The 12,372-nt window shown below is 36.6% G+C and overlaps 1 protein-coding gene and 1 long non-coding RNA gene across 4 annotated transcripts; one reads left to right on the top strand and one right to left on the bottom strand.

Moving 5' to 3' along the window:
• Window positions 1–537: 537 nt before the first annotated feature.
• nprl3 (NPR3-like, GATOR1 complex subunit) lies at window positions 538–12,214 on the bottom strand. Of its 3 annotated transcripts, XM_025064190.1 has the most exons (15): window positions 11,798–12,214; window positions 10,902–10,971; window positions 10,248–10,286; window positions 9,454–9,586; window positions 8,388–8,462; window positions 6,496–6,649; window positions 5,794–5,875; window positions 5,317–5,454; window positions 4,513–4,669; window positions 4,117–4,223; window positions 3,467–3,596; window positions 2,192–2,381; window positions 1,353–1,545; window positions 987–1,154; window positions 538–582 (listed from the first exon to the last, which is right to left on the bottom strand). In XM_025064190.1, exons 1-14 carry the CDS (start codon window positions 11,982–11,984, stop codon window positions 989–991), a joined length of 1,821 nt encoding a protein of 606 aa, XP_024919958.1. In that variant the 5' UTR covers window positions 11,985–12,214; the 3' UTR covers window positions 538–582; window positions 987–988. The 3 variants fall into 3 exon arrangements, with proteins under 3 accessions (XP_024919958.1, XP_024919959.1, XP_008327458.1); XM_025064191.1 differs by lacking the exon at window positions 10,248–10,286; XM_008329236.3 differs by lacking the exon at window positions 538–582 and having other exon boundaries at window positions 804–1,154; window positions 11,798–11,984.
• LOC112488367 (uncharacterized) lies at window positions 10,978–11,835 on the top strand. The gene is made up of 2 exons (XR_003052342.1): window positions 10,978–11,359; window positions 11,496–11,835. It is a non-coding gene; the product is annotated as an uncharacterized LOC112488367 (long non-coding RNA).
• Window positions 12,215–12,372: the final 158 nt, after the last annotated feature.

The following is a 12,372-nucleotide window of genomic DNA, read 5'->3' as shown; positions in this document are numbered from 1 at the left end:
CTAATGTATGCAAGTCATACACCTCCAATGTGTTTTAGTTTGAAATGTAAAATAAATTATATATGAATAGCAATAAATAAAAATAAATTATTCTAAGATAAAAGTAAGAACTGAGTCATTTTACAGTTTATATACAAAAAGAAATATTGCTATATTATGACGTGCACTGGCAAACTCTGCCTAGGTGTGTCACTGAAACTGCCCTAGTGCATTATTTTTAGAAGTGTTGTCACTGACAAAGTAGTTCTGCCTCCTAAACCATTAGTCGTCATTATGCAAAGTTTCCGTGTCATCAAACAGTCATTGACTCACAACTCCCTGTCTTCTTTGGGAGTGTTTTATAGCCAATCAGTATGCAGCTTTAGCAGTAAAAGAAATGCTATGTCATGCTGCTCTATAAAAGCCAATAGCGGCTGAGCTTCAGCAGGGTTTAATACACGTTTAATACACAGCTGCAATGGATATATAAGGGGAGGAAATTGTATCAGATAATGTGTGATTGTATATGAACTAGTCATGATGTTGAATTGAACATACCTTCATCAGGGACGTTATGGGGCCGTCTACGCGAAGGTCACTCCACTGCGGAGAAAACATCTCAATTCTTAATTCTTAATTCTTCTGATTAGTCTTTACTGGTCGCATGCAGTGGGGCAAATTAAATTTGTTAGTAGAAAAAAAACTCTGTTAGTCTGCGTCATCTCTCAGATAGTCACACTGGGCATATGATTGGAACACAGAATTCCAGGGTAACTGGGTCATCATTTAAGCAATCTACATTAAATTCACACGGACGTCACAGGTGTCGAAAATAATTTAATACTGTAAACTAACATTTGGCTCGTATGACTTTGTGCATCTGTTGTGTGTATCTGCAAATGTCAGTGCAAATATCGAGTTTTAAAAGAAATGTCACTGCTGCTGTTAACGCAGCATTTCTTCAGATTCTTCACTTCACCATGAGCTCAAGCCAAGTGTGTGCCCACCACTATTCCACGGGCGATTGAAAGATGGAGATGATTGGATCCTCATGGTTGGTCACCACGAGGACACTGCGAAACTTGTCGAACAGCGTCTTCAACTGCGAGCGTCTCATGTTTTCGTTGTACATGATCTCTTCCAGGTGATGATGTCCCCGGAAATAATGTAAGAGCCTGTGGGCAACGGACAGCGAAAGGTGAAGGACATTGACGAGATCTAGAGTTTAACTGGAAAATTAACTGTCAACTATATCTCTTTCCTCTCCAAATACAGGGGGTCCTTGACTTATGTTGGAAGTGCAGTTTCTTTTAAGGCAGAAATTCTAATGAACTACATTCGCTAACACACATTGTAATGGCTGTTTAATCTACCTGGCAAACATCCGTAAATCCTCTGGATTTTGTGCGGCAGGGATGTTGAGAATAACCTGTCGTTCATGCTCTGACAGGCTGGCGAGCAGCGTCTCTGTCATCCTCTTGTTCAGCGGCGAGTCTCCACTAGGCAGCAGCTCCGCACTGGAGTTGTCCATGCTGGGACTGGTCAGGGTCATGTCATCACTGCTGGCTGCACAGAGAAGAGGCAGAAGATCATCAGGGGTCACCAACCTGACTTCACAAACAATATAACATGAATTCCCATATTTTCCGGACTATAAGTTGCTCCGCAGTATAGGTTACACAAGGATAAAAAAAAAGAAAAAAATTACTAGAGTTCCCTCTAGTGGCTGTCGGTGTGAAAATAACAGACGTAAAGTTTCTGTGGCACTGGAGTAGTAGATACTGGTACACAAGCCTAGGGTGCCCTCTGGTGGCTGTCAGTGTGAAAATACCAAACATGTGAAATGATATATTTTAATATAAAAGATGCTCCTGTATAAGTCACAAAGTTCAAAGCTAAAGGATTAAAAAACTTATAGTTTTATAGACTTATAGTCCGGAAAATACAGTAGTTTCTGGGACATACAACAGTAGATGTACGTAATAGTAGACACACTGTAAGTCTAACTGATCCAAAAAGCACAGTAACAGTATAATTTTTGACCCTGTTGTTGACTAGTTTTGTTTTTAGAACAAACCCCACGGGCACCTTAGGTAGTCCACGGGGCTGTGACCCCTGATTTATACACAGTATTGGTATGTTTTTAACTAAAAGTGTTCAACATATTTGCACCAAAATAACCAGCATTTGCTACAGGTGGTAGAGGTCGTACTTGGAGAACCAAAGCTGAGAGCACTGGGTGTACTGAGACTGTGCCCTCCGACCCTGGCCGCCAGCGGGAGGTCATCCTCCCTCGGTCCCGGCTCATCTTCGCTGGGCGGCACCAACAGACAGACATAAGTGTGCAGCTGGATCAGGAGACGGCGCTGAAGCATCCACACCACCATATGGATCAGCTGGGCCTGGGTGAAGAAACGATCAAGACCAAAATGATGGATCTGATATTGAACATTATTAACGTGCTCATGCTGGCAGGCTGATTTACTGTAGTCTCCTTAAAAAATACAGCTCCAGGCAGCAGAGTTGATTTTCCTTTGGTATGTATATAGTTTATTGCTGCTCAAACAGCTCAGCCAATTTAAATCCATATGATTTGGACAGAATAATTCTTGTTCTTATAGTTATGGCTTCTTGTTTGTCTGGGTTTTTTTTTAATTGAGATTTATTCTGTCAGCTTGTTTCTATAAGCACACAATCTCTTAGTAGGAATTACTTCAGAGATTGAAAAAAAAGCAAAGAACCTTCATATTGTTTTTTTCCAATCTAGAATAAAGCAAATAAATCTATCAGTACAGAAAAAGATAAATAAAAACTAAACCTGGCCAGTGTGTCTATTTTTCTGAAATAAAGAATAATACATTACTGCAATAAAGTAATATATATAATATCATCATACTAAAGGAAGAGCTTCTTCCTCAAACTGACACACCAAATAAAAAACTAAATAAAAAACTAATAAAAAACTAATTTAACTTTTAAACATGAATAATTCTTGTTCTTATAGTTATGGCTCAATTTAACTTTTAAACATATTTACATTTTTTATTTATGGTCTTTATTGTCATTGTAACGCGAAACTTTAATTTCACGTTAACATTTTGCCCTATTTTTGCATTTTTGACTTATTGTTTACATCTTATGTTAATCTTAAATGTAAATGTTTAAACAGAGATTAAATTTAGTTCCATAATGTAGCAGTTATCATGCCTGCCTTACACATCTGCCTTACATGCAGCGGGTCCTGAGTTCGATTCCCAGAGGAACCACATATTAAACGGTGCCTCTTGTGGCTGCATGTGTGCGTTGCAAACACTCGTACAGTCACAGCTTCCTTATTACTTGCATCCCTGTTTCTTATTTATTACTCTTTTAAATGTGTGTATTTACATATGTAGAAATCAATGTAAAAAAACTCTCTTTAAATTTGATTGCACCGTGTTTTAAACACGTGTATAACGACAATAAAGATCCATTCATCCGTCCATACCTCCTGTGCAGGAGCTTCCAGGGGATTTCGGAACTCAGCCAGTGAGACAGGAAGGGAGAATTTGGACAACATGGAGGGCAGGTCTTGACCAGGAAACTGTTGGGCGAAGTGCTCAGCCTGTGATGAGAATCTGTCCAGGGAGAGAGACGCAAAGCATTTCCATTAACCTTTCAAATGTTTTAATATGAAACAAACTATGTTAGGGTCTTAGCTGACAGGTAAATGAAAGTGACAACAAGCGACCCTTAAAGTATAATGTAGGCCATTAGGTGCATATACGTGTTTTATTATAATATTGTTTATATTATTACTGATTATATATTCACTATTATGATATAAAAGTATCGCAAATATCGGTTCCATGTTTCGAGTGTTATAAATGTCAGTGTAAAGTATCTTTAATGTTTAATATTTGTTGTTTTTATACATATTTTATTTTCTATTATTCTAAAGTCATTCTATATCTATTTTAATTCTTTTCAGAGAAGAGCTTTTCGCAGGACTCATTTCAGTAACGAGTGCATTTAGAGATTAACATAACATTAACATTAACACTAATCCTATTAAAAGTATTTGTCTGTATATCACTAAGTAAACTTCTGAAATAAATCTTATTCAACACTCATAATGTAATTTATACAGACACTCACAGGCAGATGTGGGCATGAGGAGACAGCATGTACACGTTGTTTTCACACAGCGGGTAGATGATGATGGCTTTGCCCCAATACACCAGGTGAGCAGCAATTTGAAAAATCTGAGCAAAGACAACATTCTGGATTAAGGCTAAAAGACAAAAAGGCTCAAGGCTAAAAGTTTCATGCAAAAGAAAATATTCACTTTGGTTGCTCATGGAAACTGACTAAGATAAATGTCATCCACTAGATGGCAGTACGATAATACTATACTTCTTCTTTGACCTCCTTCAAAACATACTGTATATAAAGAGTAAAACTTCTGTCCAGTTTATTTATTTTTTTTATCTCTTTTGATTTGTCCAAAGCCTCAGTGATAAGCTGCCGCTCATTGGTGTGACTGGTTTATACCTGAAGCAGAGCCAGGTCTGAATCCTGGGCAAGCTGCTGGAGGTTTTTTACGGGTGAGCACGTCTTGATCAGACGAACCATCGCTGACGAACAGTCCAGAGGAAGTTGGCTGAGCAAAGCCTTTTCACTCTCCAGCAGCAGCAGAGCATGGTAAGGTCTACAGAGTCAGGAAATGTATATTATTATTATGGAGCTTACTGATGTAGGACAATACAAAAAAAAACAGGTTTAGTTCAAATTAGCTATGACACACAAACTATATTGTATTGTAATTTATATTATATTATAAATTAGCTTTTCATTACAGAACAAGACAAGTTAGCCACAGTCAAGTTGCATAAAAAGTTATTTAAAAAAAAAAAAAAAAAACAGGAAAATGTATGTACCTATTGCATAAAAAGTTATTTAAAAAAAAAACAGGGAAATGTATGTACCTTAAAGGATCAGTAAAAATTAAAACAATTATTTAGGAATGTAAAAATGCAAAATTAGGTTAAAATATTTAATAAATATAGACCTTTATATGTCAATTTTAATATTGCAAAAAATGTTTGTATCCTGCAAACAAACTATTGTTAAATATAAGTCAAAAATATAATTAATCTAAAAAAAAAGGAAAGGCAGAGATACTGTTGTAGACAATATAAACAGACACTGGGTGGCAGTGTCGGCAAAAACAATTTTGACCCAACACTGAGATAAAATTCTGTATTTTCTTTTTATGTTCAAAGAGTATTGAGTACAAATAAATATTTCTATGTCATAAACAGGCTAATACAGTCAAACATTAAAATGCTTTTTCACCTTATTGCCTTAAGGCTGCGCTCCAGCGCCTCTGGAGGTAGGTGTTTGCCGCTGATCCTGTGAATCTTGTGCGGTAAACAGAAACTCACCTCCAGCCAGTTGTTGATGTGCAGACGCACCACACCAGTGGTACAGAGGCTGAAAAAAAAAACATCGAAAAAGAATATAGCATGTAAACTGAAACAAACACGGAGTCATTTGTATGGACAAATAACTATTAACTGTTTTTTTTTAAGAAACAAACTTCATTTTATCTGAGATAAAATTATAGAAATATTACATTACATCACAATACGTAAAGCGACTTACAATTTGAGTCAGTCAATCAACAATCACGCTACAGTAAACATACAAAATAATAAATAAATAATAATAAATAGAAAAAGTACAGTTATACTCATAGTAGGTAAATAACATGAGCAAGAGAAGGACAAAAAAGTAAAGTAAAAAAAAAAAAAAAGACGTTCAACCACATACCAGTCATACGCCTCCTTCAGGTCCATCGCCAGTTTGCATTTGGGAAGTATTTGTCTGAATGGGGACTGAGGGCTTCCATTCGCTGTCAACAAGAGAAAATTGTCAGTCAATAATTTTGTAATAAGTCCTGATGTTTTGATGTGGTTCCTGAAATCAACATGGTTTCTTCTGCCGAAGCCAGATTCAGTTATGAATTTTTTTTTCTATGACTATGTATGTCTGATATTTGGTCAACTTGGAGTATCTGTCGATACCGACATCAATCCGATACCTGCTTTTCTCCTCCAGCATGCCTCAGGCTGCTGTTGCCGGGGTGATAGTTTCCCTGTTTATAGCATCTAGCGCAAAGCTAACTTGAGCATTTGGGCTTAGGTGTCGGATCAGACAGGCTGTAGTTTTTTTTTTAATTTTCTTTATAAATATTCAATCCTGAAATTTTGACCAATAACAAATCAATAATGATCCTGAATATCGGATGATCCCATCTCTATATAGTTTAACTTTTTTTATTGTAAATGTGTTGCAAACTTTCATTTCTGAATTTAAAAATGTCATCAAACAAAAAGAGGTTAAATATAATACAAAATATTCCTTTTTTGTTTTGTCAAAAAGGTCTGATGGAAAAGGGGGATCATGCATTCAAATTTGAATTTCGCGTTTCATCACTACGGAAGACGAAGGTCTGTGACGTGTGCGTCTCACTCTCAGTCACGGTCGTGATCTCCTCTTGAACGGCGAGCATCAGCTTGGCCTCCCTGGTCAGATACTGGCACCGCAGCTCCTCGTGCTGGAGGGCGATGGCTATACGACGTGACAGGTTGTGCATGCAGTTGATGACGGAGAGGTCTGCGTTGGCCTGTATGGTGCCCAGAGGAACGAGAGAGATCATGAAACGATATGTTGCAACACACCAGATGTAGAATGCCGCTCTAGGCAGAAAAGCAAATTTGATTGGCTGGTAGAGTCATGTGATGTGGGGCGCTGCGCCAGCCAGAAGCAGAGAAGCAACGGGCCTTAATGTTGCCCAGAAGACAAGCTCACAAGGCAGGAGGGAGGATAAATCATTTTCCAGGATAACTTAAACATTTTCAGGACCTATTTTTTTTTTCTCATTCCCCATATGTTTTGCATGACTGGAAAATTGATTAATAGTTTTCCAGATTTTCCAGGACACGTGGGAAAGCTGCAGCGCCTTCACTTCACAAAATAAAACTTCATATGTGGTGGTTAGCATTCCCGCTATATCATACATCTGTAAAATCTTACATCGGAAAAAGCAATAGTAAGTATTAGGAATTATATATATATGTAATGATTTCATTTATTTCTATACTTCAAATAGTTCACTGAGGTGACACTGAGGTACTGGGTCAGTCTTATTAGCCTTGGGGTGTCAAACATGAAGCCCAGGGGCCCAAACCAGCCCACTATGATGTTCAATCTGGCCCGCTTGATGGATTTCTATAATAATAAATATAATACATATACACTTCATGTTCAGGATTTATTTGTAAAATTATATTTCATTAAATATGAATGAATATTACTAAATATCTAATATACTTGTACTTGTTTGCTTTTAAAAGAGTGTCACGTAACTGAATAAATTCTATCTGAATTCATAAAACTGTGTTGTAATCCATAGTAATTCAACTTGGATTCTGATAATAGACTATAACAGGGGTCTGGAGCAGATCGATGGAGTGTTTGTGTGAACTGAGATAAATGACATGTAAAAGTCATGCATTAAGGCTAAAATGTTTTATCATTTTCTATGCCATCTATTGGGAAAACATAGGTATTGCAGGGAAAAGGCAGAAGTATAATGATAATATAAATTAATTATATAATTTTGGAAAAGTTTGGCGGGCCAGATTAAAAACCTGAACGGGCCACATCCGGCCCCCGGGCCTTAGTTTGCCCATGCCTAACTGGACTAGAGTCTAGTTTTAACTGCATACTCAGAGTCCAATGATTTTCAGCATCTGTGTGAATACATTGTCTAACATCTAAATTAAAGCTGTGTGTGTATGTTGAGAAAGTATGACAGAGCATTTTCTGGCCATAGTTCAGGTTCAATCCGACCTCCCAGGTACGGTGACTCAGCATGGGCTGTGCCCGGCTGAACAGCAACGATAAAGCAGAGACGCCAGGTCCCTCCTTCCTCCAACAACACACAGAAGCATTATCACTTACACACACTCACACCCCACGCTGATAAACACACACAAAACCCACCCACAGTCGGCTGACTTAATTGTGTCAACCTAAATTATGTCACAATTAGTGATTAATACAATGTAGGGTTTTTTTTTTAAGTTTTTAGATTTTTTTTTTTTTGGCATTTTGTAGCACAAACAATAAGTAAAGTGAACTCCTTGTCATGGTTTTGCTTTTAACCCATCACCAAAGTGAACAACGGGGAGCAGTGTGTGGGGACGGTGCCGTGCTCAGAGCACCTCAGTGGTAACTTGGCAGCTGGTGGACTCGGACCTGAAACCTTCTGGACCCAAGTCTGCTCCCTTAACCACTAAGCCACCACTGCCCCAATAATTGCACCAATGAATATAATTTCGTGAGAAATGTTTTCATACCCTCAATGCAAACACCACGTTGAACAGTATCATCGTCGGCATCTCTCTCTTGGGAGAGGGATCTGTTTTGGAAACCTGCGTGAAAGGAAACTCAGTTAGCGATCGTGATATTTGATGACAATGTAGACACGATGTTAATGAGCAAATAGGTATAATTTAAGTAAATTATACCACGGTAATATTTGCTTTTATAAAACATTAACGCATCATTATAGCACACAACAACAACAAAATTATAAAGTGTATTTTATACAGATAATATAAGGCAGAAACCCTACTGAGAAAAACCATTTGTTACAACAATATTATAACAATAATAAAATATTTATAACCATATATATATATATTTATTTTTATGAATTTATATTTGTTATAAAATAACAAAAATTAAATATTCGCCATGTTTTTATTAGGATATACTTACACATTGTACAGTAAAGTTTCCAGCTGTGCATTTTTAGTTACATCAATTCACATTATTTTTGTTAATGAAATGTGATTGTAGATTTCCTCTGTCCCACACGTTGGGAAAGTTACTGGTTACTAAGAATAAAAAAATAATGAATCTACATATTTTATTTGCTCATAATCTACCAGCAATCACTGTGTAATCTAATAGTAAATTGCAATTTACTTATTTGCACTAATCATGGGCATCACTCACATATATTTAAATATATTTGACATTGTGTACATCAGGTGTGCATATAATTTTTTAGATATTTAGGCTTTAGACCTTTTTTAAACAAAACACTTTTTTTCCATTTTGTATGCCTTTCTTATTTTTATTTATTTTATTTTTTATTTTTTATTATCATATAATTTTGTATTTTTTTTGTTTTATTACTACAATGCCTATAAATGTATTATTGCAAAAACAAGGACTTAAAATAAAGTAAAATAAAGGAGTTTCTGCATAAACTACATGAAAAGACTGACTAATTTTAGCTGATACAAAAAAAAAAGACCCCACCATTTTGACTCAATACAAACAAATGCCCATGAACGTGTTTGTTCTGTTTGGATTTAAAGATTTTCTGACTTCTCACCACTCATCTGTTCCTACCTGAATGATGTTAGGATGCTGGAGGAGGGTGGGGTGGCCAACAAACCGAACGTTGTCAATCTTCAGCTCAAACTTCTTTCCGCACATGTCAGATTTAGTAGCCAGGATGGTGGCCAGTATTATGTCGGAGAATCTAAAAGAGCGGAAAGCCAAACAGATCAGGATAAATGAATGTACGGCCAGGGGAGAGAAGGAGAGGGGAGAGCAGGGAGAAATTAGCTCAGTGTGTTCACATTCCTGTGTCTGTGCGAGGGGTTGGATGCAACTGGTTGGTGATTCAACAGTCAGAACTTAAATTAACAGCAGAGGGAAGAAGAAGAGCTCTCGTTCGAAAGGACGTGAAGTTACTGTTACTGAGAGGAAAAAAATATTAAAGACACATGCTGGTCTGACTCAAGATACTCATGCTGTGATCAAACAGATGTATTTCACAATATTAATTACCATTAATAGTGATTAAAAATGTATTAATTTACTTTTCGTATTGGGCATCGCACTTCTAGTATTTGTACGTCGCCGGTTGTACAAAGTAGTCAAGGGAAATTGTTTTTTATCATACCACTATATTATGAGAGGATATTCATTAATTGTGTATCGATTTGAAACAGTGTTCAGAAGGAAAACAAGCACAGAGGGATGCAACACTGGGTCACCAGATCCGCCAGACAATTTACCAGAGTGTATGTGCAGATTAGGGGTGGGAATCCACAACAAGAGAAGGAGGGGAGGGGATTTTTGAAAAGAAAGGGTAGATCTAAACGAGGTAGAGATGATCCAGAATAATTTGGTCTTACCCTGATACAAACTGTTCATCAGTTAGTGGAGAATGTTCCCTGAAATGGGTATTGGGCCATAAACAGAAAAAAGCAACAAAAAAAGAAAAAAAATTGCAACAAACAGTTGGGCTCAAAGCATGAAAAAATATTGACATCAAAACCAACCAAACACGAGCAATTTTTCAAACTGCGAGTCTGTTTGTTTCAAGGAAATTACTGTTTGAATCTTAATCATATAAACATGAAAATAAGTAGACGGGGGCGCAACGTAACTCCATTTTCACATTCTCTACATACATACGTATGTCACTCACCTATGCTAACACAGTGGTAACATCATTATCTAGGACAGGGGTGTCAAACATAAGGCTCACGGGATAAAACAATCCCACTTGGGGTTTCGATCCGGTCCGCTAGAGGAATTTTTCAAAATAAAATGTACACTTTATGTTGAAGAAAATGTTTTGTAAAATTATATTTCAATGTAATTAATAAAAATAATTATAATCGCATTGTATAATATCTAACATACTTGTACTTTTTTTGCATGAAAACAAAGGGACAAAACATGGACTTATTGGTATTTCTATGTAATTATGGACGTCGTATACCAAGGAACTCCCTGTACTGTCAAAGTAATGCGTGAATCAGTTAGCCTTTAGACAAACATACCTCAAATCACCATCCTGGTCTTCAAGACCCTCCCCAGCTGTGTTTAGTGCATAAGGATTCCGTTGCTTGGCTTGTGAAAGAAAACAGTATTTTATGAAAAATTATGATTAAAACAACATTACATTGTCAGGTTAATTGACCAGATCTTTCAACGGTTGATGTTGATATCTGTAAAATAACTGCTTATGGTTGGTCAACAAATCAATGACTAATCATTAGTTACTCAATTTACTGCTAATAATCAGAAAACATTTTATATGGTAAATATATGGTATTTGAAGAAAACTGGTACTCCACAACAACAAAACCTAATGGGCTATAAAATATGTTAAAAGAAGCTGGCGCTCTCCTGGACAATTAGTTGTTTCAATTGTTTCAATTCAGTTTTAATTTTACTAAAAAAATGACTTAATGTTTTTTATCTGTTTGTCTGTTATTTTGGGGTTGTTGTTTTTTAGGTTGTCAGGTTGCCCTTGCCTTGTCCTAATGGGCTATAAAATATGTTAAAAGGACAATTTTAACTTTTAACAATTGTCCTGGACAATTATGTGTTTCAATTGTTTTAATTTTACTAAAAAATGACTTGTTGTTTAGGTTTTCACAGTGGACCGTGTGCCCTTGCCTTGTTTTTTCTCTTGAATGCTTCTCCTTTTTTTTTTTTTTTTTTTTTTTACAAACAAGCCTTGTGACCTTTTGCTAACTGCCTCCTCTTTTTCTCCACTGTCCATGGGTTCGGTTCACACGCCCCAATGTTTGAATTTCACAGCCCACCCACAAACTCTTCCACTTCTTATAGTCTAAGCATTACAGTACTTCACTCAGATAAACAAACATACAATATACTATGTGAAATAACGACAACATTAACGCTTTTAACGTGCTCATTCAATTCCTACCTGTGAGAGACGACTGACATTCCGCCGCTCTTTGGAAAGGATACCGAAAAAGTAGTTTATTCCCTCGGCTACCAGAGCTAACAAGTATAACGCTAATGGGACTAGTTTTGTCGCCAATTTTGTACACGCAGTTTTGCGACCGAACGGACTTTCGGTCGTCTGAGCCGAATGATGGGTTTAGCAACATGTTAGCATTCTAGCTATCTTTAACAAATAAAAAAATAAAGATAAAAAACACCGGTGTGTGCGAAACAAACAGTATGTATAAAAAGTCAGTCCACTTGACGCAAACGCTGTGTTAGTTTTTACCTTATTGATAAAAAAACACGTTAAAATGTTTAATTTAACTTCTCACAACGACAAAAATGGCCGACCACCAAATTGTTACTGTTGTTTTGTGCCACTTTAAAATATGTCCGACTAGGAACAGACGTCCTTGTAAGGTTGCTACTACCGTTTGCTACTACAACGCATACAGAATATTTTATCTCTCACATGGACGTTATATATATATATATATATATATATATATATATATAGAAAACTATACGCTCAGCATTTTATATAGATAATGG

The sequence above is a fragment of the Cynoglossus semilaevis genome, chromosome 17 (assembly GCF_000523025.1).
Source record: "Cynoglossus semilaevis isolate Cse_v1.0 chromosome 17, Cse_v1.0, whole genome shotgun sequence".
Lineage (NCBI taxonomy): Eukaryota > Metazoa > Chordata > Actinopteri > Pleuronectiformes > Cynoglossidae > Cynoglossus > Cynoglossus semilaevis.
Note: the sequence above shows the minus strand (reverse complement) of the source record. Positions and strands in the feature narration are given on the sequence as shown.